The sequence below is a fragment of the Dermacentor andersoni genome, chromosome 1, assembly GCF_023375885.2.
Source record: "Dermacentor andersoni chromosome 1, qqDerAnde1_hic_scaffold, whole genome shotgun sequence".
NCBI classification, from domain to species: domain Eukaryota; kingdom Metazoa; phylum Arthropoda; class Arachnida; order Ixodida; family Ixodidae; genus Dermacentor; species Dermacentor andersoni.
This window is the reverse complement of record NC_092814.1, coordinates 364187767-364212214: the sequence shown is the minus strand read 5'-3', so window position 1 is coordinate 364212214 and position 24448 is coordinate 364187767. Positions and strand designations below refer to the sequence as shown.

The following is a 24448-nucleotide window of genomic DNA, read 5'->3' as shown; positions in this document are numbered from 1 at the left end:
GTCAGAAAATCATGCAAAGCAATTTAAAGCGAGGTTATCATGCAGGAAGATATCGATTCTCTAGGCATAGGCTATCCATACCATTAGAAAGCATTGTTAGTTGGCTACCTCCTTCTCTTTAAACATAAAATAAACTTTGTCCTCTGTATATATTTAAAGATGTTGTGCCTCTGCATGGTGCTTACAGTGGCAGGGAAAAAAAATTTGAAGGTAGAAAATACGAATGAGGTAGCTGCCCTGGGGCTTCTAATGTGCTTGCCCTCCTACTGCCAGGATTTACAAGTATGAAGTATAAGCCGTGCACGTCTGTGCCAACAGTGATGCAGTCAGGTTTTAGCCACAATAAAATTTTAAGTGAAAAGGTAGAGACAACTCAAGAAACTTCAATTAATGTGGGTAACAGAACTCTGGTAATGAAACTTTAGGGGGTAGTGTAGGCTTCGGCATCACCGTGGGGTATGTTCCCCTCCCCCAGTAGTCAGCACCTATCATTCTCGCACTTGGGCACAGTAAGGTTTATACGTCGGTTCATGTTTGTGATTCTCCCTTCTTTGTTCGAACGTCAAGTTTCTCGGATGAGGATCGGCAATTATCATCAAACGCAGACAGGAAGTGATGTGGACCACATGGAGAAGAAATGTTTAAGGGTAAACTTTTCTGTGCACATACATGACATGTAAAGCAAATGAATTAGAACTTGAACAATAGAGCAAGCAGTGTGTCACTCTTTCAGTCCTTCAATGACTGTTAAGAGTCCACACTACTGTACAGCACGTCACTGATCTCTCAGCAAGTCTAATTACAGCCCAGACTCTCTTTAATGTACATAGTATGCATGCTCACTGGTCACTCGGCAATCCTGATTTCAGCCCAGGCTGCGGGACATGATCACAGATGCGGGACCGTTTCACAGATGCAATTGCCAATGAGAGTCCAAAGTTTGGTAGGCCACTGCTTACAGAGATGGGGCTTGCTCTTAAAGGTAAAGCTATTGAAAAACAAAACTATTCTCTTTTTTTCTACAACTACATTTCCCTTTCCCAATTCAGTAGAGCGGTAAGTTGTCCACTGGCGCGTGACCTCTTCTACTTTTGTTGTTCGTGTGTTAATAGCGCAGTAACTCTCCCTTATTACAAAATGACTTCCCATTTCCACCTAGTTAGTCACGGCTTCAGCGAGAAACACTAGGCATGTACATTTTTATGCCAGGCCATTCCAAACCTAGGCAGCTTCTCTAGCCAGCAAATTACTCTGGAGCCGGTGCTGCAACACCGCTTACAACAGTCTCACTTAAAGATTATCTGTGTGGACAAATTATGAGCATCGGCGAAATCTGAAATCGGTGCTTACAGGACCGCGTTCTACGAATCCGTTCTCTGCATCTGTACTGTGCCCCCACAGTGCGCACTGCAGATCGTCGTCAAAGAACATGCATGCTTTCTGACCACACACTAATTAAATAAATAAAAGAAATCAAGGGGCGGTTAGTTATCCCTTCATGAATGAATGCGAAAGCAGTGTGACCACCGTGCAATCACTATGCTCATTCAGTTGCGGTAATTTAACTTTGCCTTAATTAACATAAATGGTCTTTTGTTCAACTCCAACCAAAGGTTGTGTGTTGAAGTACCTAAATTAAGTCTACCTTAATTCACTGTACCTAAATAACTCCACCTAAAATAACGTCAACGTTTGTGGGTTCGACCACCACCGAAGGCCAAGGGTCCAACTCTCACGAAAAGTCGCGGGTTCAAGTGACTTAATTAACTAGATCTTAATTAACTTTACCTTACTTAACTTCTCCTTTATTAAGATCAAAAGTCTGTGTTCGGCTCCCAACATGGTTGTGGGCTTGAGAGCCTTAACTCTTGTCTTAATTAACAGGGCCTTAATTAACCTCACCCTAATTAACACCAAAGGTAGTGTTTTCGACTCCTACCAAAGATGGTGGGTTTGAGTGCTTTAAATAAGTTTGCCCTAATTAACACCAATGGTCGTGTGTTCAACTGCCACCAAAGATCGAGAGCTCTTAGCCATTTGTACCATCATGTGGTCACACCGCCAACGCCGGATTTTAAGCCTCATGAGCCATTTAATGCTTCCACGTAAAAAAAAAAAAAAGAAAATCCTAGCGTATGCCGCTTGGACGCGCAGTGCAGTGGACCCCTGTCCTGTGCACATAACACGTTAGCAACTTGCGTCGCTGTGAAAGTGTATGAGACAAGCATGTGACCTTACATTCCCTACGAGTGTGCCCGGTTTTCTTACATTGCAGGCACAGTGACGCTCGACCAGGCATGATAACCAAGGCAGACCCACTATTGATTTTCACCTGATGAAGCCCAGAGTCTAAACTGACTCCATCGCTCAACGTCATGCGCAGGGTCTTGTAGAATACTGGAGGCCAGCAAGCTTGCCCAAACGGCACCTTTCTAGGGAGGTACCCATCACTTTTCCACACATGTCAAACATCCTCTTCACATGCTTACGTAATTTGGCAACCAGTGTACCTTGCTCTGAATTTCACATTTGCCGGGATCTATGATCAAGCATCTAAGCCCTTTGGCTCGAAAATTTTTAAGCATCTTTGATATTGGCGGCTTGTGATCCACACGTAGCTGTATGGCATGGACCAAACGACTCGAGTTTTTGAAGCAGTCTGGGATTCTCTAGCCTTTTCCAAGTCATCATGGCGGTAGGTCTGCCCACCACATCATAATGCAGAACAACCGTATTGAAGGCGTTTGCTCGAGTTGGCAGAGGTAGCAGTACAATCCTGTATTCTGAGGAAGCATTCGATGAAGAAAGGCTGCGGCTGCTGGCACCTGCTAACTCCACCCGAAGGAGCACATGATTCTTACGTCCGGCGCTTAGGAAGAAAACATTTATTTGTGGCAATGCTTTGTGCGCATCGCCTTTCTATGTACAACCGATGTTCATGAAGGTGCCTGGAGTAAGGTGCGTGGATTGACCCCTTGGATGTAGAGGATGTGAGAAATTGGGCGAGGCCAGAGCGTTGGCTGGGTGTGCCATGGGGCCTTGGTCTAACTTTCCCTAGTACCGTTATGTGAGGCATGGTAGAATGGTGATGAGGGTGCTCAGGGGCAGCTCCAGTATGTCTGGAGAGCGTCGGAGTAACCCTACACATCTGGCAGGATGGGCGGCCGCAATGCAATGCAGTGCTCGATGGGACTAATGGGAGGGTCAGTGTCTGGGCCTGCCTGGTGACGGACACACATGACGGGACATAGAACAGTGTGGAGGAGCGAGGATACGCGTGTCCTGGCGCAGTTCTTTGAGGAGTGTGCGACGATGCTTTCGGTGCTCTGCTCACTGCGCCCTCAGTCAATATCTGTCCGGCTGTGGTATAGGGCTGCTTGGTGTAGAGGTGTCATGAGCTAGGGTATGAGCTTCCTCCTTACCCGGGTCCCCATGGTGGTCAGGCAAGCACTACAGCAGGACGTGAAGGGAGGGGTGAGTCTGCATTTGGGAAGTGATTGTCGCTCAAAGGTGAGGTGGCACAGTGCTGTTTTCGAAAGCCCGAAGGTCAGTTTGACCGTCACTGAGAACAGTAATTGTTTGTCCGATGGAGGGCGAGGTAAAGAACTTCTGTTATGGCGAGAACTTCAGTGTCAGTGGGCGATGGGACTGCTTTGTGATGGCACACGATGTTGTCTCGTGTCCCAACAACAGCCGTGGTGGTTCTGTCCGCAATATGAGCAGTATCCACATAATATGTGTCATGTGTGGGAGTTTGTAGGTTGTCAGCTCTGGCTTGGCAACGCCCATTGTTAGATTCTGGATGCATATTATTTGGTATGGGCAGGATTGTGAGTCTTGGTATCATATCCCATGGCATAGGGTTTCTAGAAATAGCAGGCAGGTTACTGCCGTCGTAGCTCACTCTATGGAGCATTTCGTGGCCTTGATGAGTGGTGCGGAGACAATGTTGTGCCTCGCTGTTGGCTTGCAGCATTTCTTCAAGCGTATTATGGAGTGTAGCCGCTTGAACGTCAATGCTCATGGCATAACGGCATACACCCATTTTTATATGGTGACATTTTCGAAGTGCTACTTCAGGCAGTGGCATTGTGTATATGTTAGGGTGACATAAGGGAGGCCATACATGATGCGTGAATAGGTGGTCTATTCCACGATTTTGATGGACTTGTCCTTACAGAGACCGAAATGGCTTTCAGGGATATGAATTATTATGTGTACAACCTGACTGATTTGAGTTAGTGTGCACTGAAGCCATTCGACGCTCCCTGTTCGACATATAAAATGGCTGCTTAGCATGAGCAGCGGCCACGGGTGCTACTTGCTCGGTAACTGCCAGATGACGAACGAGTCTGACGTCCAGGTCCAGGTCTAATTGCCGTCGTTTTGCTACATTTCAAATGGTGCCGAAACCAACCCTATTGTCCAGCCCTCGAGTTCGGGCAACGGAGCAACTATGCATCAAGCGCGGCTTCGTCTGGAGGGTCATCACCAAGGCCAGTTCTACGATCAACTCCCTGCTGACAGATGAGGCCGCCACTGTGCGGGTGCTGCACCAGCACCTCGAGCTCGTCTTAGCGAAGCAGACGGATTCATCGAGTTCGACAGTGCAATACAAGATACGCTCACAGATGAAGACCTGGGAGTGGACCTGACCAAAACGTTCGAGTACGAACAAAAGGTCAGCATTACCAAGACAAGCGCGCGCCTCGCCACCGAGCCATGTTGACCAGTCATTCCTGACTTTGTTGGCTCCACCACGAGTCTTACAGCGCAACTTATCTCGCCAATGTACCCAGCTGCCCCATCCGCCTCGCCCGCTGTGTTGCCCGTGGCATTGTTCTCCTGCATTGCCCTGCAAAGCTGCACATCCTAATCTTTCCTGGGGAGGGGCACGACTGGCAAGGCTTTTAAGACCAGTACAAGCCAAGTTTTCACTGCAGTGACTCGCTATCCAAGGCAGACAAAGGAAAATATCTGCTGACGTATCTGTCTGGGTCAGCTAAAACAGAAATTCAGGGTGTCCGCCTCACCGAGGCAGACAACGACGTCGCCATCAATGTGCTGTCTGACTGGTTTGGCCATTGCGAAGTGCTGCTCAATGACCATCTGGACCTCCTACTCGCCATGGCACCCTTTCATAGTTCAGATATCGACAAGCTTCGAACTCTCTATGAGGAGAGCATGTTCCGCACAAGTGCACTGGATGGCCTTGGCATTTAACCAGCCGAGTATGATGCTGTTCTGCGATGCATCATCATCTAGGCCTTACCACCTGCCCATGGTATCCAGTACTGTTAGTGGCTGAAGGAGGCTTCTTCATCGAACCACGCTGACACGTAAGCTGTTACAGAAGACAAGTCCCAGCAAGTGAAACATCTTATGACATTCCTACGAATTCAAGTCGAGGCAAGGGAGGAGAGCTGTCTCGACCAAGCCAGCACATATACAAGTCAGCGGCATCTTCATGAATCTTGACCTCTGGAGCTACACCCGCCCTCTACAGCGGCTCTATCAATTGAAGTAAGATCTCCGTGCGCGTGTCCCTGCCTCCTGTGTAATGTGTCTAACCATACAGTTAATGAATGCTCCACATCGCTCACTTCAGAACATAAACGCAGGAACCTTCAGGCCCACAGGCCTTGCACAGGCCAGAATTTAGCAATGTGCTCACTGTGCTGGAGAACACTTGACATTGCTGTGCAACTTGTGTACTCCGAGGCAAAACCAATCAAAACATCTGGGCAACGCCTCTATGCCATCCGTGAAATGTGCAAGTTGGCTGAAATCCATTGACACACCACCTCTTGCAACACCTGTGTCTACGAGTGGTACCAGACTGATGCCCTTATTCCAACAGACGAGCATAGCTTGGGCTGTTGCACCAGCAAAGTCAATTTTGCTGCGGTTCCTTCTAGATACGGGCAGTCAGTGCACTTTTGTTCGGCAGGACGTTGCTTGACCACTTAATTGTCCTGCTCAAGGCGTGGAGTGCCTCAGCCTAATCACTTTTGGGAAAATGCATCGGCCTTGGATCCTTGCATGTAACCGAGTGTTTGTCACACTCCGGGGCCAGCGAAGTACCAACGAGAACATGCGGCAGCCTTGATTTCGCACTACAGAATCACTGTGGCTGTGCCTCACTCACAGCCTACGCCGCCTCTGCTGCCTGGTATATCTCTGCCGGATTGCGTAAACCTGACACTACCGACGGCAGCATCTGCTATCTGTAGCCCCTACGACGAAAGCCCTTGCAATTTATGCAACCAACAAACAGCGAACATGTCGAGCCTGAATCGCGCCTTTCTTTTCTTGGTGGTGCGGCAAAGGCACTGGAATCGGTCAGTGTAATGTAGCCGCCACACTCGTTGGTTCACTGCTGCTGAGACCCTGCTTCCTGCTCTCAGCCACGTGCTTTGCCTTATTACTTCTTCACGTTGGTGACATTGAAGCAAACCCTGGGCCTAAGAGACAAGATGGTATAGTCCTTCTGAAAGAGTTTATGTATGTGAATGAACAAAGATAGAGCAGTACTTTTGTCATTCTGAACAAAAGCAAACAGGACATTGACAAAATAGCAGCCTAGGTTGGCCTCATTGAGCAAAACATGAATGGTGTTTTTGAACTAAAAAGCGATATGTGTTCTGTTAGACGTTTAGTAAATCAGGTTAAATCAGCCGTGTCGGAGACGAACAGGGAACTCACTGGCGTGGTTGACGACCTTAACAGATCAAGACGAAATAACATGCTTGTAAAGGGCATGCCTGATTCAAATGACGAGGACTATGCGACAACTGAGAGAAAAGTTTGTGACTTTTATAAGTACTAACTTGAATTTAAAATTGAAATTATTGACATCAAACGTGCCATCGAATTGGCCCTTGCCGGACTGACTTGAGGCGCCCTATTATGATTAAATTTCTCAATTTTAAAATGAAAGATCAAAGTGTAAGGAATGCATCCAAACCAAGGGACGTGCTACCTAAAGTGTTGCTAGAGGAATATTTTTCACCAAGAATTCAACTAGAATGTAAAAGTTAAGAGAATGCAAAGAATGACCGTGTGAACAACGAACATTTTACACTTTGTTACAACAAACTACACCTTCACGGCAAGACCTACACATATGATGCGCTTTCACAAATTGTAAAACAGATAGTTGCACAGGGAGGGCGTCATGATCAGCGACAGAAAATTCAGCGCACAGTAGAAGTAAAAAACGGTAGACAGCTATTATCCTCGCCAACTTCTGCAGCATACTCCCAAAAACTGATATGATCAATCCAATGATAAACACGCGTTCTGCAGATGTCATCATTGGAACTGAAACGTGGCTTTCGGCAGATGTTGAAAACAACGAGCTATCTCGTATATTTCGTAAAGGTATATTTCGTAAAGATAGGAACGAGGGTAGAGGAGGTGGTGGGATGGTTGCCATTAGAAGTGACTGTCAGCCATCTTTGGCTTCACTTGACACCCCACTGGAGCTTACCTGGGTGATGATGCAGCCTAAATGCATCACATATGTCCTGAGTGCATTGTACCGCCCTCCAAAAAGCTCTTCTGATTTTATTGATAATTTTCAACAGTCACTTAACAGAATATTTAAAACATATCCAAAATGCATTATCATCTTAGGTGGTGACTTTAACTGCTCCGGCATTAACTGGGCTACACTGGCTGTCACATCCTCAGAAAATCGCTCCGAGTGTTCCAGATTGCTACATATAGTGAGTATGTATCACCTCAATCAGCTTTTCAAAAATGCAACACGAGGCAGTAATATATTGAGGCTTAGGGGGCCTTGATGCTCAAGGGGGCTGGCGCCACTCAGTTATAGTTGATTTCATGAGTTTTTTCTTTGACGCAGGCACAGGCTGACGCAAGCTGGCCTTGTGTTGGAATTTGCTTTTTTTTTTACAGATAGGGCTAGGAATGTGCATGGTTGAGAAGTATTTAGGGGTAACGAAGGACGAAAGCTTTCCATAGCTGAATTCTGTCTTCATGTTAGTCATGCATAAACTGACCTTTCTAAACAAAACTTATGTGTCCTAATCATGCAGGAACCAATTTTCTGCACTTGCAATTTTCAGGCTTTATGTTGTCAGATAGAACATAATGAAAGCAGAACGCTGGTCTCTTCTGGGACGTCAGTGGGCTGACGGCAGCACAGGTTGCATTCTTTGTTATGCCCGTGCTAGAGAATGGCAAGGACATTTAGGGCGCACAGTGGATTTGCAACGAAACTGTGCCATTCTACATAACCGATAGCCGTGCGTCCTCTCACGAAAGTGAATGAGAAAGTTCAGAAAGCCGCTGGTGCAGGGTCGCCGATGTAAATTGGTCACTCAAGACACAGCTTCGCGGGCACATGACTTTCGAACTAATCGTGCGAAAATAAAAGCTTTGGCGTATTTTATAACTTAGCATAAGCAGTTGGGACAGAAAACATTAAGTGCAGCAAAATCGACTTTGACTGCTGTTTCTGCAAAGTATTCTTTAATGTAATAGTCAATGTGTCTTTTCTGCGAAGTGATTTCTTTTGAATGCTGTGTGCATATCTCTACTGCAGCTCCAGCAGTTGTGTCCGATCGACCTGCTCATTGGAGGATCCCCCTGCAGTGATCTTGCGCTGGTCAACCCAAATAGGAAAGGACTCTATGGTGAGTGTTTTGACGGCCACTGAATCGTTTAGTGAGCACGGCAGCTAGTTACCTTGGACTTACAACTACTACACAAAGCCATCACGTTAAGTGTCCGGCCCATTGCAACCACTATTCTTCCGTGGCCTCCGAAGATACATGCTGTCTCAAACCACTTTGAGAAGCTATAGAATGAGCTTAGGCGTCCGCCGCTTCCGTAGGAGCGCCACAAAGTATTCTTTTAGAGTAGTAGCTGAGGTTTGCTGAATCCTTGATGATGTCGAAAAGCAGTCTTTGTATTGTTGAAGACTTTCGAGCTGTTGTTGCTTACTCGTGGGGAGGCTTGAATATATGTCAAAGACTGGTTTGGGAACTATGGTCATCGAGGTAGATGCAGCAGAATCCGAGAGGACAAACGCACTGCTCGTTTTCACAATTTTCTCGATGTATGCGAACGTTGCGCCCTTGTCGATGTGCCTGAACTCCTGGGCAAAATTTGTCAGCATGACTTTCATTCTTCCTCCATGCAGTCGAGCGATCCCTCTTGCTACGAATGTTTCACCGTCAAGCAGTAGACATTGGTCACCCTCGATGACGATAGCAGAAAGTCGGTGGCTCCCTGGGCTGTTGCAGCTTGATGGGTGACGCTGGGATTGCTGTTATGGTTGTTGACTTGGCCACAATATTTCTGGTCATCTCAGGTAGATGTCCGTGCTCCGTGGCCAGGTTTTGTAGCCTGCGGCTTGCTCGATGGTGCAGAGCGACATTGGTGTTGTCTTCGGTGTGGGGGGTTGACGGGGTAGTCCGGTACGTGAACGCTAAAGCATCTCCAACAGATGTCACTTGTAGTGACGATGAAGAAAACAGTCGCAAAACTGGGAACGACGAAACTACCGTATTTACTCGCATAATGATCGCACCCCTGAATTTTGTCATCAAAATTCGATTTTTTTTCTTTCCGTGTAATGATCGCACCCTGAACTTGTTGCAGCGATATGTTGTGTGCCAAGTCAAGCTAATGATGATCGCGCTTACCATCTGTCGAATGCTACGCGAATGACTCTTGAAGACATACCAAGCGGTCTGCACACACCCAGCATTCTTAAGCAGCAGCCCCATTTTATTCCTTTCTGCACTGCCATGAAAAAAAAAAAAGCTACAACCAAACTTGCCTCGGTTTTATTATTTGTAGGCTTCATAATGGTTTTGGTCAACAACAACAACATAAAGGGTGCCTTTCGATTCTTCTCGTCTGCACTCGTGGGCACGTAATAAATCGCAATCTGCAACGATAGTGGCCACGTTTACACTGATACTTTAGAAGTGTACCCTATTCGTACGCCGACGCTTGTAACGCAGCTAAGATATTCGCTCACCCTTAGCAGAAATGTGCCGTATTAGGACAGCAGTGAAGACAAATGCTGCAGTTTCCGCAGAATGCCCGCCATGTGTTCCAGGTCACTGGCAGCTAAGCATGCCCATCTCTGTTTCTGTCCCCTCAAAGTGCACATGGCTACGTTAGTGTCGCAAATTTGCCGATATTAACGATAATATTTATTACTGACACAGAAGAAACTGTTTCAATGCGCTAATGTACTCATGAGAAAAGGAAATAATCATGTTTGGCGCGTTCGGCTTGCTCCTCCGGCCTCCATTTTTGTTTTGGTGTCCGACACTGACAGTGGCAGCCGCCTTGCTTGTCATCCCGCAGCAAATGCGGGATAAAAAAAAGAAAATGTTTCTTTTTGTGGGAAATTTAACCCGTGTCATGATCGCACCCCTGAATTTGTGTCAATTTCTTTGACAAAAGAGCGCGATCATTATGCGAATAAATACGATAACTTTTAATTGGGTGAGCCTGTGCCAACAAAAGCAAGTTAAAATCTAAGCACAATGATAGCAGCGAACACAGTCGGCGATCTTCGAAATCTGAACTGTGGGGCAAGCACATCGGCTTTTATAGATGAGTCATTGAAGGTCCCAGAATAATCACTGGTGCCTGCGTGTCTTCCAGAAAGTACTAGGCAATTCGTGTTGCGCATACAGTCAGATTACAGAAGGTTCGGTGACAACTGACAACGAATAGAACCATCGATAACATTCAAGAAACTTCCGATACATGCAGGCACGTCCTGCACTGAGCGATAACATTTAACCTGTGTTATCTATTGTAAAAGCGGTCACCCGAGAAAGATAAACAAGTATACTTGTCAATAATAATGACGTAGTAAAACTAGATGAAAATACCGAATCTATACTTTATGCTGACGATACTAGATTCTTTAGGATAAGAGTTATTGGAAATTCAAACCAGAGCAAATAATGTACTCCTAAAACTGCATGCGTGGAATTTTATCAGCTGTCTAACAATAAATACGTCTTAAACAAAAGCAGTTTTAAATCAACTTTGATTTGGCGCTTTTTGCGACATTGAAAATTGCTATGGTTTCTGCTGTGAAATGTCTTGGTATACTTTTTAATGAAAACATTTCTGGGACTAGCAGTCTGATTCTGTTTGTTCCTTTCTCGAACAGTTGCTGTACTATCGCACACGCGATTCCTTTTACTCGAAAGTGTAAAACTGTTGCATAATTCACTTTTCTTGTCGAAACTGTGCTATTGCTCCCTTATCTGGGGAACCACAATAATTTCCAACATTCTGAGGCTTTCTAGATTACAAAAAAGGACTGTCCATTTGATTGTCAATGCTCCGTTTAACGCACACACAATGGTCATATCTAAAAACGTAAACGTAATACCTGTCGTTGACTTGTACGATTCTTTACTAATACAGGGTGTCTACCAACCGGGAAAACCGGGAATTCTCAGGGATTTTGAGTAGTCTGGAAAAAGTCAGGGAAAACTCAGGGAATTTGGGCCTCTATCAGGGAAAATTAGCGGCAATTTTATTGAAAGGGTCGAAAGTCGCGGTAATGCTGGCTCGAGTAACAGACTGGAATCGTAATGAATCGTCTTTGACGCTCTGTCGTTGGCTGGAGGAGTTGCCAATGTACAGTCAACGACCGACTTTCTGGATTCCCGATAATTTGGACGGCTTCGCGGCACCGCCACGTACCCCATAGAGTCAACATATCAGAACGTGTGACATTTCCGACGCAAGAACTCTTCGCCGTCCGTTTTTCCGGACGTTTTGCCGTGACCGCAGGTCCGAAACGGCAATAATCAAAGGCACCACCGCTGCCATTTTGATTACTTCGCCACCTCGAACCGGCACTCTCGCACGCAGATCCGCTGGCAGCAGTTGCCGCCACTGCGGCAACGCTAGGCCTAGCTACTTCTATGTTCGCTATGAAGCTATTCTTGCCGTTGGATGCCGAGTTTTTTATTGAAAGAATTAGCTGCTGTCAGCAATGGCACGGACTCCGCCTTTGTGGTCCTCGCGATTGGCTTAGAAACTTGGAAAACATAGTGCGTTGCATAACGCCGTTTCCTGAAAGTCAGCTTCGCCTCTGTACAGAAATGTTACTTGGTGAAGCATACGCAAAAGTATTGCAGTGAAGCATAACAAGCGTAGGAAGGGGCTATTGCCACGGAACGCAGTATGTATTCCTTAATTATACACTCGTGCACCCGGTATTTCCTGTCACAGTACGAGCACCGATATGCCTAATATGTGTACCGACAGGCCTTCAGAGCGTTTTCGAACGTGCCTGTGGCGGTTTGAGCCCCTAAAGGCACTAAATGACACGCATTTATGTTTTTTCCAACTGGCCGATTTTCCGGACGTTTTCGCGGCCCCTGGGAGTTCGAAAAATCGGCCGTAGACTGTGCAACTGACAAAGATACTTCAAATGGTCTTTGGGGCGAACGAGTGGCGGAAGGAAAACAAGAACAAAAATGACCTACGCGTTGAGGAATAAACAGGAAAGAAAGCTTGCTGCCGCCGTTTTGAAGGAGCCAGCGCTCAAAAAATTGTGTTTTGGCTAATGCCGAGCTGCAAGTGTCTCTCATCCAAACCAAAATAAACTCGTTAAAGCAGTGAAACACAACACTCAAGAGTCGTGCGCGGGCTGAGAGTATGTCAGGACAGTTGAGGTTGACTTACGAGCTGTTGAGAGAGAATCTCAATTGTGACAGAGTTCGGGCCTAATACCACTGAGCTTACTATCAGTTGATAGAAATAGCTCATATTCGAAAATATTTGCTTCTATATCCATCTCCTTTTATTCGTATTTGAAAATGTCCGACTCTATTTGCAATTTTTTTTGAAGACATTTTATTTGCTGGCATTTTACTAACCCCCCCTTCTATTCTCTTTTTGAATAACATGAACACTACTCCTTAGTATTCAAATTAGATTAAGTCGTTTTTTTTAAAATTTTTTCTATAGCTTACTAGAGAGTGACAGCATCGGGTGATATGGTTTCAGCCCGTCTTGACATAAAACATAGTTCTGCATCACTCAGGGAAATTTGCAATGGCACTCAGGGAAAACCTGGAGAACTCAGGGAATTTGGAAATGTCAACTTGGTAGACACCCTGTAATAAGACGCAACAAAGGATCTGTACTTGAAGAAGCTTGCAAAACTTGACAGAAAGAGAATGTGTAGGACACGCATGGATCACTTTTTGGTTTTAGCCACTGACTCGTGCTGTGGCCAACAAATGATCGCATATAATTGCCTACTCTTTCAAACTACCAGCATAGTTGTAACGTGACAGCGTTAAAGGGACCCTGAAACGATTTTGACGATTTTCTACAAACGTATCGAGTCGTTAGAGTAGGTCCTTCTGATCATTAATTGACACATCTAAGTGCTCCGCGTAAAGCGTGTAATTTATTATAATGCTTTAAGAATGCACATTGCTGCCGATCGCAGCACACTGCTCGGCGGAATTTTAAGCTGCCCCTACCCATATTACAGAAATCGCCCATATGACGTCAGTGGGGCAAGCTATCCGATTGGCTGACCAGGGCACGTGATTGATAATTTTTCCCACTTTATGGTAAACATATGATGTTTGTAATAGTTGGAATGTTAGTTACTTTGTTTTTGTAAGAAGAAAGTAACATAAAGAGAATGCACAAAAACAATTTTTCAGTACACTTACGCACTTCCAGCACACAGCAAGTGTCGTCTGCTTGTGTTACAACGTGCTCCGTCTTTGACGAGAGCTCCACAGTCAGTGTCGGTCTGTCTTCTCGCGAGCGCTATGATTCGACTTTGTTGCGTTGTGGACTGCAAATATAGCGATTTGAAATATGTAAAGCTGTGACATCATGTCTTTCTGCAAGCCAGTAGATGAGGGAACTGGCTGCAGCGCATTGGACAGCCGCTATCCAATGGGCACCAGGATTCGCGCGATTGCGGCCGTCACTTTACACCGGAAGATTACTAATGCAATAGTGTTTCGCGAGTCTGGTATTAGGGTAAACGCAAGCGCAAGGGGACAGGGCCTGGCCATGTCCCCTTGCGTGTCGTTTCAGGGGATGAACCGAAGCGCAAATGTGGTCTGCACGGTGCTGCCACCTGGTGGCATAGAGCTCAACCACACACAGTAGCAGTAACAAAATGTGTTCTTCTTTGCTGCTGGTGTAAATTTTTTGCAGGAGTGTAATCATTAACACATTGTTTTTTTAAATGTTTAAAATGTTTTATACTTAGTTAGAGCAATATTAGCTCTTTCTTTGGCTGGTTAAGCTCTACGCCAATGGGTGGCTGGACCGTGGAGACCGATCAGGCAGCTCAAGTACGTCTACACTAAAGTTCCTTCATCAGCTTGAGTTTATGCTTTCACCGTTCCGTCGAAACGTTCTGCTAGTGTGTGATTACCGGAATACCAGGCACATTTGGCGCTACGACAAAATGCTCGCAACGCACGCTGCTTCGATAGCTCTCACTTGGGGTCGACGGCCAAGTCGCTAGCGTAGAGGTTTCCCGCGTGCGGGGGCGGGCTCCAAAACAACCAGAAGTAGACGATGTGACGTCGCATTGTGACGCAGAATCAGTGAAGGCGAAGCTTAGCCCCGATCGCTCGGCGAACGAGTTGAGGAGGAAAAGCATGTCTAGGGAGGAGGATAACTTGTAATCGCTGGTAGCTCCATTAATACGTAACGCTTCACTTAAATTGTGGTGCGAATGTTCTACTTAAGCTGTACCCTACGCGTCTACAAAATTTGTCTGAACCGTTTCAGGGGCCCTTTAAAAGTCCCGTGTCGCAGAAAATCCTGCGTTGGCATTCGGCGTCCGGCGTCGAATGTCGTTTCGGCATAAGTCATTTCGAACTACGCAGGCCCTCCATGTAGTGCAAGGAAATTATTGAACTAATTGAAGTTCTCAAGGTAAAATATGTCAGGAAAAGCGTAAAGTATGACTTGTACACAACCTACAGACATGATAGCGTCGGATTGTAATTTGAATATACGAGAAAACATCATTCTCTTACACGCAAACTCATAACAGAAACCCCTTTCGTAAATCTGAAAGGCCATAAAGCGGCACGCCTGGTTCCTTTCAACAGCTCGAGATAGTGCTCACCTCCGCCGCATCGCTGCCCACACAAGAGGCCGCATTTCTACTAGAAAGCTCACCTTCGTGCATAGCATTTGCCGCCACCATTTCCCGGTGAACATTAGGGTTACATAAGCTGTAGTTGCCGGGAAGTGTGAGAAACAGTCGGGGATCTTTAAATGCTATCGCGTTCCACTCCTAAAGGCGAAACTGAAGCATCCTCCAAATTTTTTCTATAGTGCTGCTGTTAAATTTTTTTGATGTTATTCAGAAAATTAGATAGGTTCCTTTATAGTGTTATACTTTTAGTATTATATTTCTCATGTATAGTTTGGTAATTATATTCCTTTCTTGTTGTTAAAGCATAATTATTGGGTGGAAACCCCCTCAAGCCTTTTGTAGCTTTTAGTTTGTGCTCCTAGAATTTTGTGCATTCTATAAATGTACCATAATACCAAAATAAAATGAAACCGAATGTATAGAATGCCCTGTTTCAGAATAAGCCTTTTCTCTCACTGTTATTTTTGCACTGCTAAGACCACCTTAAGCAAACACCAACTTTCCGACGTTGTTATGAAGTGCAATTCATAGTGCATGTCCTGTTATCCGAGTGCGTCATCTATTCCACGTGTTTTGTATTGTAACGTAGAACTGCGGGAAAAAAAAACTTTATTTATACGCAGTATCAGGTAGTAGTGGCAGCATTTACCATGGACAACATTTACACGACATTTGTGTGCATCATAGGTTGCCAAGAAATCATGCCTCTGATCTTTTTGCAACAATATCAAGCAAAATGCTTGAGGTACAAAGTAGTCCTGATAATGTCAAGGGGTGGACACATTTAGTTAACATTAGTTGCTATAGTCAGCATTAGTTGCGTGAAACAATGGCACGTGCTGGTTTCTTTCCTTTACTAAAATGTTTGCTGCAGTCCAGTTTATGCAAATTCTTCTGCCTTGATTTCTCAGTTGTATGGTACGTAATTCGCATCAGGGGAGAGATGCCGGTAGAATTCGCGGAAAGAAATAAGCTGCGAATAATGAACACCTTCTTTAAGAAGTGGAGCAACAGAAAGTGGACCTGGAGAAGCCCTAATGGTGAAACAAGAAGTGAGATTTCATACTTTCTGGTAATCTCATCATAGTGCAGGATGTTGAAGTGTTAGGCAGAGTAAAGTGCAGTGATCATAGATTAGTGAGGTCTGGGATTCATCTAAATTTGGAGAGAGTAAAATTGGTCAGGAAGAAACAGGCCAACCTGGACATAGTAAGGGTAAAAGCAGAACAATTCCAGCTGATACTTGCGAACAAATATGCAGTCTTTGAACAGAGAGATGAAGATCACATATATGTAATGAATGGAACCGTAACTAGGCTGGCTTCAGAAGCAGCAATTGATGTGGGAGGTAAGGCACAAAGGCAACCAGTAGGCAAGCTCCCCCAAGTAACAAAGGACCTAATAATGAAACGACAAAGCATGAAAGTGTTCAACTCAAGTGATCAGATAGAGTTCGTGGAACTGTCAAAACTGATCAACAAGGAGAAAATAAGGGATATTCGAAAATATAATTTGAGAAAGACTGAGGAAACAGTAAAAATGGATGCAGCATAAAATCAGTAAGAACGAAACGTGGCATAGGACAAACCAAGACATATGCACTGAAAGATGAGCAGGGTAAAATCATCAGCAATATAGGAGATATAGTAAAAGCAGTTGAATAATTCTATACTGATATGTACAGTACCCAGAGGAGCCACTATACCTCCATTCTCAGTATTAATGAACAGGTTACAGACTCCTTCTATAACTTGCGATGAGGTTAGAAGAGCCTTACAAGACATGAAACGGGGAAAAGTGGCAGGAAAAGATGGATTAAGAGTTGATTTAATTGAAGATGGAGGAGACATAATGCTTGAAAAACTGGCGGCCCTTTGTACGAACTGTCTGTCGACTTCAAGGGTATCAGACAACTGGAAGAATGTTAACATTATACTAATTCACGAAAGGGAGACGTCAAAGAATTGAAAAAAAAAAGGCCCATTAGTTTACTCCCAGTATTATATAAATATTCACCAAGATAATAATTTCGAATAGAATAAGGGCAACACTGAACTTCAGTTAACCAATGGAACAGGCTGGCTTCAGGAAGGGATACTCCACAATTGAGCACATCCATGTCATTAATCAGGTACAGTGAAAGCTCGTTAATTCGACTTCCGTTAATTCGGAAAATCCGATAATTCGACCTTCGCGCCTGGTCCCTACAATTATATATAGGAGTCTATGGGACGAAACTCACGTCAATTCGGACGGATTCCAGCCCACCTCGGATAATTCGGACGATTTAGGGCAGCCACCGAGGCTCAAAAACGAAAATACGGCAAACGCGGCACAAGAGTGATACCCAAACCAACGCCTCGTTGCCCAAACGCAGCATCGCCATTGACATCAAGTGGCTGAAACTTGGCCAATCCAATCCAATTGGCTCGACTTGTGGCTGGATGGGTGCTTCTCCTTGTTTTTGCATGTGTCGGCGTTATCGACGGGGCCATTTTGTCGTTTGTTGCTGTTGGTGCGGTACATCCTTGCACGCTGTTTTGCCGAGGACCGCTGGATTTAGCGCAGCTCAGTTATTGAACTTTATTGGTGCTTTTCTGTTGTGCGCCCGTGTCACTGCATTCTCCGCTGATGGCAACGCCGGCGAAGCGGCCGAAATACGAGGTGAAGAACTTGGCTACCAAGGTGGAAATTTTGCGGGCCCTGAAGGACGGACTCTCTCGACAAGAAGCCATGAAGAAGTACGACGTGAAAAGAAGTACCTTGAGCACGTATGTGAAAAATGAACAGATTCTTCAGGCGTTCGAAAGCGATAAGTTTCGAGCGTCACGAAAGCGTCTGCGAACAGCAGCTCATCCAGAGTTGGAAGAGGCTTTGCTTCGGTGGGTGGTCGACTCGCGTAATGCAAATCTGCCACTGAGTGGACCCCTTATCATGGCGCAAGCCGAGAGGTTTGCACTGATGATGCACATCGATGCATTCAAGGCATCGGAAGAGTGGTGGGCGCACTTCAGAGAGCGACATGGCCTCGTTTTTAAGACTGTGTGCGGCGAAAGAGGCGCTGTCAACGAAGACGTTGCCAACAGCTCGAAGAACGCTCAGCTACTCGAACACATCGCCGCCTACGATCCAAATGACATATTTAATGCTCATGAAACAGCACTTTTCTTTAAGGCTTTGCCAGACAAGACTGTGACCATGAAAGGAGATCCGTGCATCGGTGGCAAAAGATCCAAGGAACGCGTCACTATTATTTTAGCCGCCAACATGACAGGAACAGAGCGCTTGCAGCTTGTTGTCATTGGAAAGGCACAAAAGCTATGGTGCTTTAAGAACATGCCTGCTCTTCCGGTGGAATACCGAGCGAATAAAAAGGCCTGGATGACGTCGGAAATTTTTCGTGGCTGGATGCAGAAGTTAGACTGACAGTTTTCCGCAAAGAACTGCAAAGTGTTAATGGTGCTGGACAGTTGTAGTGCGCATAACAGTGTCACCGGACTGGACAACATAGAAGTTGTTTTCTTGCCGCCGAACACAACATCGGCCCTCCAACCGATGCTCCTGTGCTCCTGTGCCATGAAGTCGGCAAGCAGTACGACGTGACTCTTTTGAGCGCGGTCAACATTCTTGCCTACGTTTGGCACAACACGCCCGCACACGTCGTCGCCAACTGTTTTAGACACAGTGACTTCGTTCTGCGTGAGCCTGGCAATGATGCAGTGGCCGAAGTGTCGCTAGATGACAATGGAGATGACTGCGAGGATTTTGGAGGAGTTCTGCCAGATGCGGTGACACTCGCTGATTACGTCGGAATTGATGATGGCGTTGTTACAGCCGGCTCGCTTACCGAAGAAGAAATTGTCAGGGACATGCTGCATGGCGAAGATTCTGAGGAGGAAGAGGAGCCGCGAGAGGAGCAGCCTCGGCCCCCTCGCACTGTGAAGGAGGCCGCGGAGGCCCTCGCTGTGTTGGAAGAATTTTGTTGGGACACTGCAGACAGCATGCGAGCTGCTAAGCACCTGGAAGGACTTCGTAAAATAGTATCCGCACGGGTTTCTGCTCGAAAGCAGACGAGCATCCTCAATTACTTTGCGCAGTAAAGGTTTGTTGATGAAAGTCGTGCATTTATTGTTTTTGTTGTCCGCTCTATAATTCGGACATTCGGTTAATTCGGACATAATTTACGGTCCCTAGAAGTCCGAATTAACGAGCTTTTACTGTAATGGAGAAATACACAGTACAATCAGCCTCTCTATATGACTTTCATAGATTATGAATATGCATTTGATTCAGTATAGATACCTGCAGTCATAGACGTATTACGTAATTCAGGAGTACCGGACGCCTATGTAAATATCTTGGAAAATATCCACAGAGATTCCGCAGCTACCTTAATTCTCCACAAGAAAAGTAGGAACATACCTATAAAGAAAGGGGTCAGACAAGGAGACACAATCTCTTCAATGCAATTCACTGCGTGCTTAGAAGTATTCAAGCTATTAAACTGGGAAGGCTTAGGAGTGAGGGTCAACAGCGAATATCTCGGCAACCTTCGGTTCGTAGATGACATTGTCCTGTTGAACAACACTGGAGACGAGTTACAACAAATGATTGAGGACCTTACAGAGAATGTTTAAGAGTGGGGTTGAAGGTTAAAATGCAGAAGACAAATATAATGATCAATAGCCTGGCAATGGAACAAGAGTTCAGGATCTCCAGTCAGGCTCTGGAGTCTCTGAAGGGATACGTTTACATAGGTCAAATACTCAAGGGAACCCTGATCGTGAGAAGGAAATTTACATAATGAAAATGGGTTGGAGTGCATACGGCAGACACTGTCAGCTGCTGACTGGAAGCTTACCATTATTATTGAAAATAAAGGAGTGCAATTAGTGCATTTTGCAGGTGCTGACATATGGGGCTGAAACTTGGAGACTGACAAAGAAGCTTGATAGCAAGTTAAGGACCACGCAAAGAGCAATGGAACGAAGAATATTAGGCGTAACATTAAGGAGACAGAGAGGGGTGTGGATCAGAGAGCAAACTGGGATAGCCGATACTCTAATTGACATTAAGAGAAAAAAATGGAGCTGGGTAGGTCATGTAATGCGTAAGTTAGATAACTGGTGGACCATTGGGGCTTAATAATGGGTGCCAAGAGAAGGGAAGTGCAGCGGAGGACGGCAGAAGGCTCGGTGGGGTGATGAAATTGGTAAATTTGCGGCTGCTAGTTTGAATCGGTTGGCGCAAGACAGGGGTAATTGGACATCGCAGGGAGAGGCCTTCGTCCTGCAGTGGACATAAAATAGGCTGTTGATTATTATGATGATGATGATTCTCATATGTTTTAATTATTCTTCCTGAGAGTCTAAGTGATGCTAGCAGACGACAGGCAAGCAATTCTTTGTTGCTATGAGCATGATGGCAGCATATGTTCACAGCACCGGTACCAGCATCTCCTGCGCTGTGCTTTTAGAATGCGCTGATAGTATAGCAAGCCATGCAGTCACGTGTTTCCACTATCCGTTTTCAAAATGATAAGTATTCTGCAGCCAGGCAAAATCTTTTCACGCCGTTAACGCATTAAAACACAAACCGCGACAAAAGAAACAATAAACCAATACTGGATGTCATTTGCCCTCTATATCGGGCGGGTTCATATGCCAGCATATCACTCCAAACAAATAAAATAAAATAAGATATTACAAAAGAGGAAAAAGTTGCACCTTCCCGTCACTTCAAGAAACTAGACACTTCATTTCATGGTTGCTAACCGATGTCACTGAGTGAGCTTTGTTGAGAACTCGCGCTCACTTTTAAAGCAAAGCTTTCTTTGCCTCTTCCTTCGGTTTCCCCACTGCTGCTGCTGCTGTCAGGCACACTGTGTCGGGGGGTGGTTAAGAGCATGTGTATACATTATTGGAGCGTGGCAGAGAGGAAAGTCAATGCGAGAAACTAATTTCGACCTTTGTACTGCTTCGAATGTGCACAATGCCCTTGGAGCTCCCTGGGCATCACAACATTAGCCTCTTGATAGCTGTAATTAAACATGACCCCCCACAAAGCATTGCAGAACTTGCAGCGCTAACGTTTCTACTAACGTAAGCGCTGAAAGGTAAAGTCTAGAGGGAAGCTAGATAGCATGGTAAAGTGGAGGGGCAGAGGATGCAGAGAATGGGTAGAACTGATGCAGTCACAAAACAAGTGAAAGCCTTGCCACTCTTCGCTCCACTTCCCATACAAAGAGGGGGGGGGCGGGGGCGATGTGATTGTGAAAAGGTGACGTGAGAAGCATTAGGAAACATCGTTCATAAGGCAAGGTTCACAGAAGGCAAGGAAACGCTACTACAATAGACACGACAGCGGTTTATATATTTATTTATTTATTTCACGTACTTTCAAGGCCCGAAGGCGTTACAGAAAGGAGTGGAGTCAAAACAAGAAGTAATGCAGCAAAAAATACAAACAAAAAAGTATTAACAAAAAATACTAACAAAAGGCATTCTGAACGGCGGTCTTGAAGTTAGTAGGGTCGGCGATGAGTGCGATTGAGGCGGGAAGGCGATTCCAGTCCGTGCTTGTCCTGGGGATGAATGAGTCACTGTACCGGTTAGTACGGCACAATGGCACCCTGATTTTTAAGGCTGTGGTCAGTGCGGGCAGAAATATAAGACGGAGGGGCAAGAAGGGTCTCTTTTAAAAGGGGGTTCAAGTGAAAAACTTTGTGAAAAAGGGAGAGACGGGAAGATTTGCGGCGTGACGAAAGATCAGGTAAGTTAAGAGTTCGTTTCATTGAAGAAATACTTGCATAGCGAGAATAATTAGATAATACAAAGCGTGCACTGCGGTTTTGAATACTTTCAAGAGTAGAAACTAATGAAGACTGAGTCGGATCCCAAATGGCTGAAGCATACTCCAATTTGGAGCGAACTAAAGTTTTATAAAGAGTTAGCTTCAGGGAAGAAGGGGCAGAGCTAAAATTACGGCGTAAGTAACCAAGCATGCTATTAGCGTTTTTAGTAACATAGTCAATATGCGAGTGCCAAGAAAGGTTATTTGATATGTGAAGGCCGAGATACTTGTAAGAGCTAACTGACGTCACAGGTGCACCATTAATAAAGTAGGTGTGTGTGGCAGTGTTACAAGATATACGCATGGCCTTGCATTTATTTGAATTTAGTTGCATGCACCAATTAGAACACCACTCAATTACACGGCTTAGGTCGTCCTGCAGCTCTTGGGAATCTGAAGGATTAGTAATTTTACGGTAAAGAACACAGTCATCCGCGAAAAGCTTTATGGAAGAGTAAAGAACGCAGTTCAGAAGATCATTAATATAGATTAGAAAGAGAAGTGGACCCAGGGCTGACCCTTGAAGAACACCTGCTGGTACGTTAGAAAACCGAGAATTACAGTTATTAGTGTTTACAAACTGCGTCCTGTTAGAAAGAAAGTTTTTTATCCATTCGAGTACATTAGCGTCCAAGTTAACTTGAGACAGCTTAAGCAGAAGTAAATCATGGGTCACAGAGTCAAAGGCTTTGGCAAAATCAAGAAATACGCAGTCAATGTCGGTACCTAGATCAGAAATTGCAAAGAGATCGTTAGTAAATGTTAAGAGCTGTGTTTCACAGGAAAAGAACTTACGGAAACCATGTTGACAGGGGTTGAAAAAGGAGTTTGATTCTAAAAACTCAGCCAAATGTGAATATATTATATGCTCAAGAATTTTACATGAAATGCTTGTTAGTGAGATAGGCCTGTAATTGCTGGGTAAGTGTGTGTTACCTGATTTATGAACTGGAATCACCTTTCCCACGCACCAGTCGTGTGGAAGAACAGACTGCTGTAATGACTGAGTGAAAATGTGCGACAAAATAACAGCAGAAAATACATTAGTACACTTCAAAATTTTTGAGTTCAGGCAGTTTGGGTTGGCAGAGGAGGACGTTTTTTGATTGTTAATTAGGCAGCTAACACCAACCCAGTCAATAGAGATTGGATCCATGGGCGAAAAACCAGAATTGGATACAAGCGGTAATCCACGTGGTATTGTGGTAACATGTGAAGAGAACACATCATTAAATACACAACAGCATTCTTCAGGAGCATCAGGTTGATCATTTGGGTATGTTAATTGGATTATTTTGCTTGGAGTACCGTTAACTATGGTCCAGAATTTACGAGGATTAGTTTGCAAGATGGACGGAAGGGTAACAGAATAAAAATGCTGTTTCGCACTAGTGGAGGCTGTGTTGTAGTCACTTTCAGTGAGGTAGTAAGCGGACCAAGCAACGTCACTGCATAAAGCTTTTGCGCGACGAAACAACTGCTTTCTTTTGTTACGTAGTTGCTTCAAAAAGGGGTTGAACCAAGGGGACCGTGGCTTGCAAGCGACTGTTCTTTGCGGTACGAAACGTTCGATTAATGACAACAATTTATTTTTGAAAATGCACCAGTTTTCTTCAACACAGCGCTGATCGCAATTAGCGATGTAAGAAGCTGCGAAATTTTCCATTTCAGCGGTAATGGAAGCCATGTCGGCTTTGCTGTAATCGCAGATCACCTTCGTAGTTTTCTTAACAGGAGCCCGTGTGTTGATATGAAAAGTGAGTGCAAGGTGATCACTTAAGCCTTCTATGTAAATAATTGGGGAAACTGTGTCAGGGTTCGTAGGGAGAATCAGATCTAGTATGTTAGATGAAGAGGCAGACCTGCGCGTTGGTTTCAGTACAAGCTGGGTGAAGTGGAAATCGAAACAAGTGTTTATGAACTGGGTACTCTGAGAAGACTGGGACGTTGCCGTGTCGTTACGCCAAATGATATCGGGAAAGTTGAAGTCACCAAGAAGAAAAAGGGGAGCGTTAGGGTATCTGACAACTAATTTGTTCAATGCGTCGTGAAGGTCATCGCAAAATGATGTCGAAGCAGTAGGAGGGCGATAGCATGTGCAAAATATAACATCTCTGTTGTCGAATACAACGCGCACGCAAACAAGTTCAAGTGGTGTTTCTATGGAAACTGAGCTTGAAGTGAGCGTTTCAGTAACTGCAATCAAGACACCTCCACCTGATCGCACACCACGATCGCAGCGATAACATGAATACAGTTTTTCACAATCAAAAATTTCGCTATTTTTTATCCGAGCAGAGAGCCATGTTTCAGTGAGACATACTATGTCAGCAGCGCATGAATCAATCAGTGAGGACACCGCAGCACGTTTATTTAGTAGACTTCGCACGTTAGTGAAAAAAAACAGATATGGTGTTATTA

The 24448-nt window shown here is 45.0% G+C and overlaps 1 protein-coding gene across 1 annotated transcript in view; it reads left to right on the top strand.

Annotated features, from left to right (window-relative positions):
- Positions 1-24448, top strand: part of LOC126516650 (DNA (cytosine-5)-methyltransferase 3C-like) — a 362078-nt gene that overhangs the window by 209477 nt on the left and 128153 nt on the right. The window contains exon 11 of the mRNA XM_072285857.1: positions 8573-8663. Coding sequence (XP_072141958.1) covers positions 8573-8663 — 91 coding nt within the window. The remainder of the gene's footprint in view (positions 1-8572; positions 8664-24448) is intronic.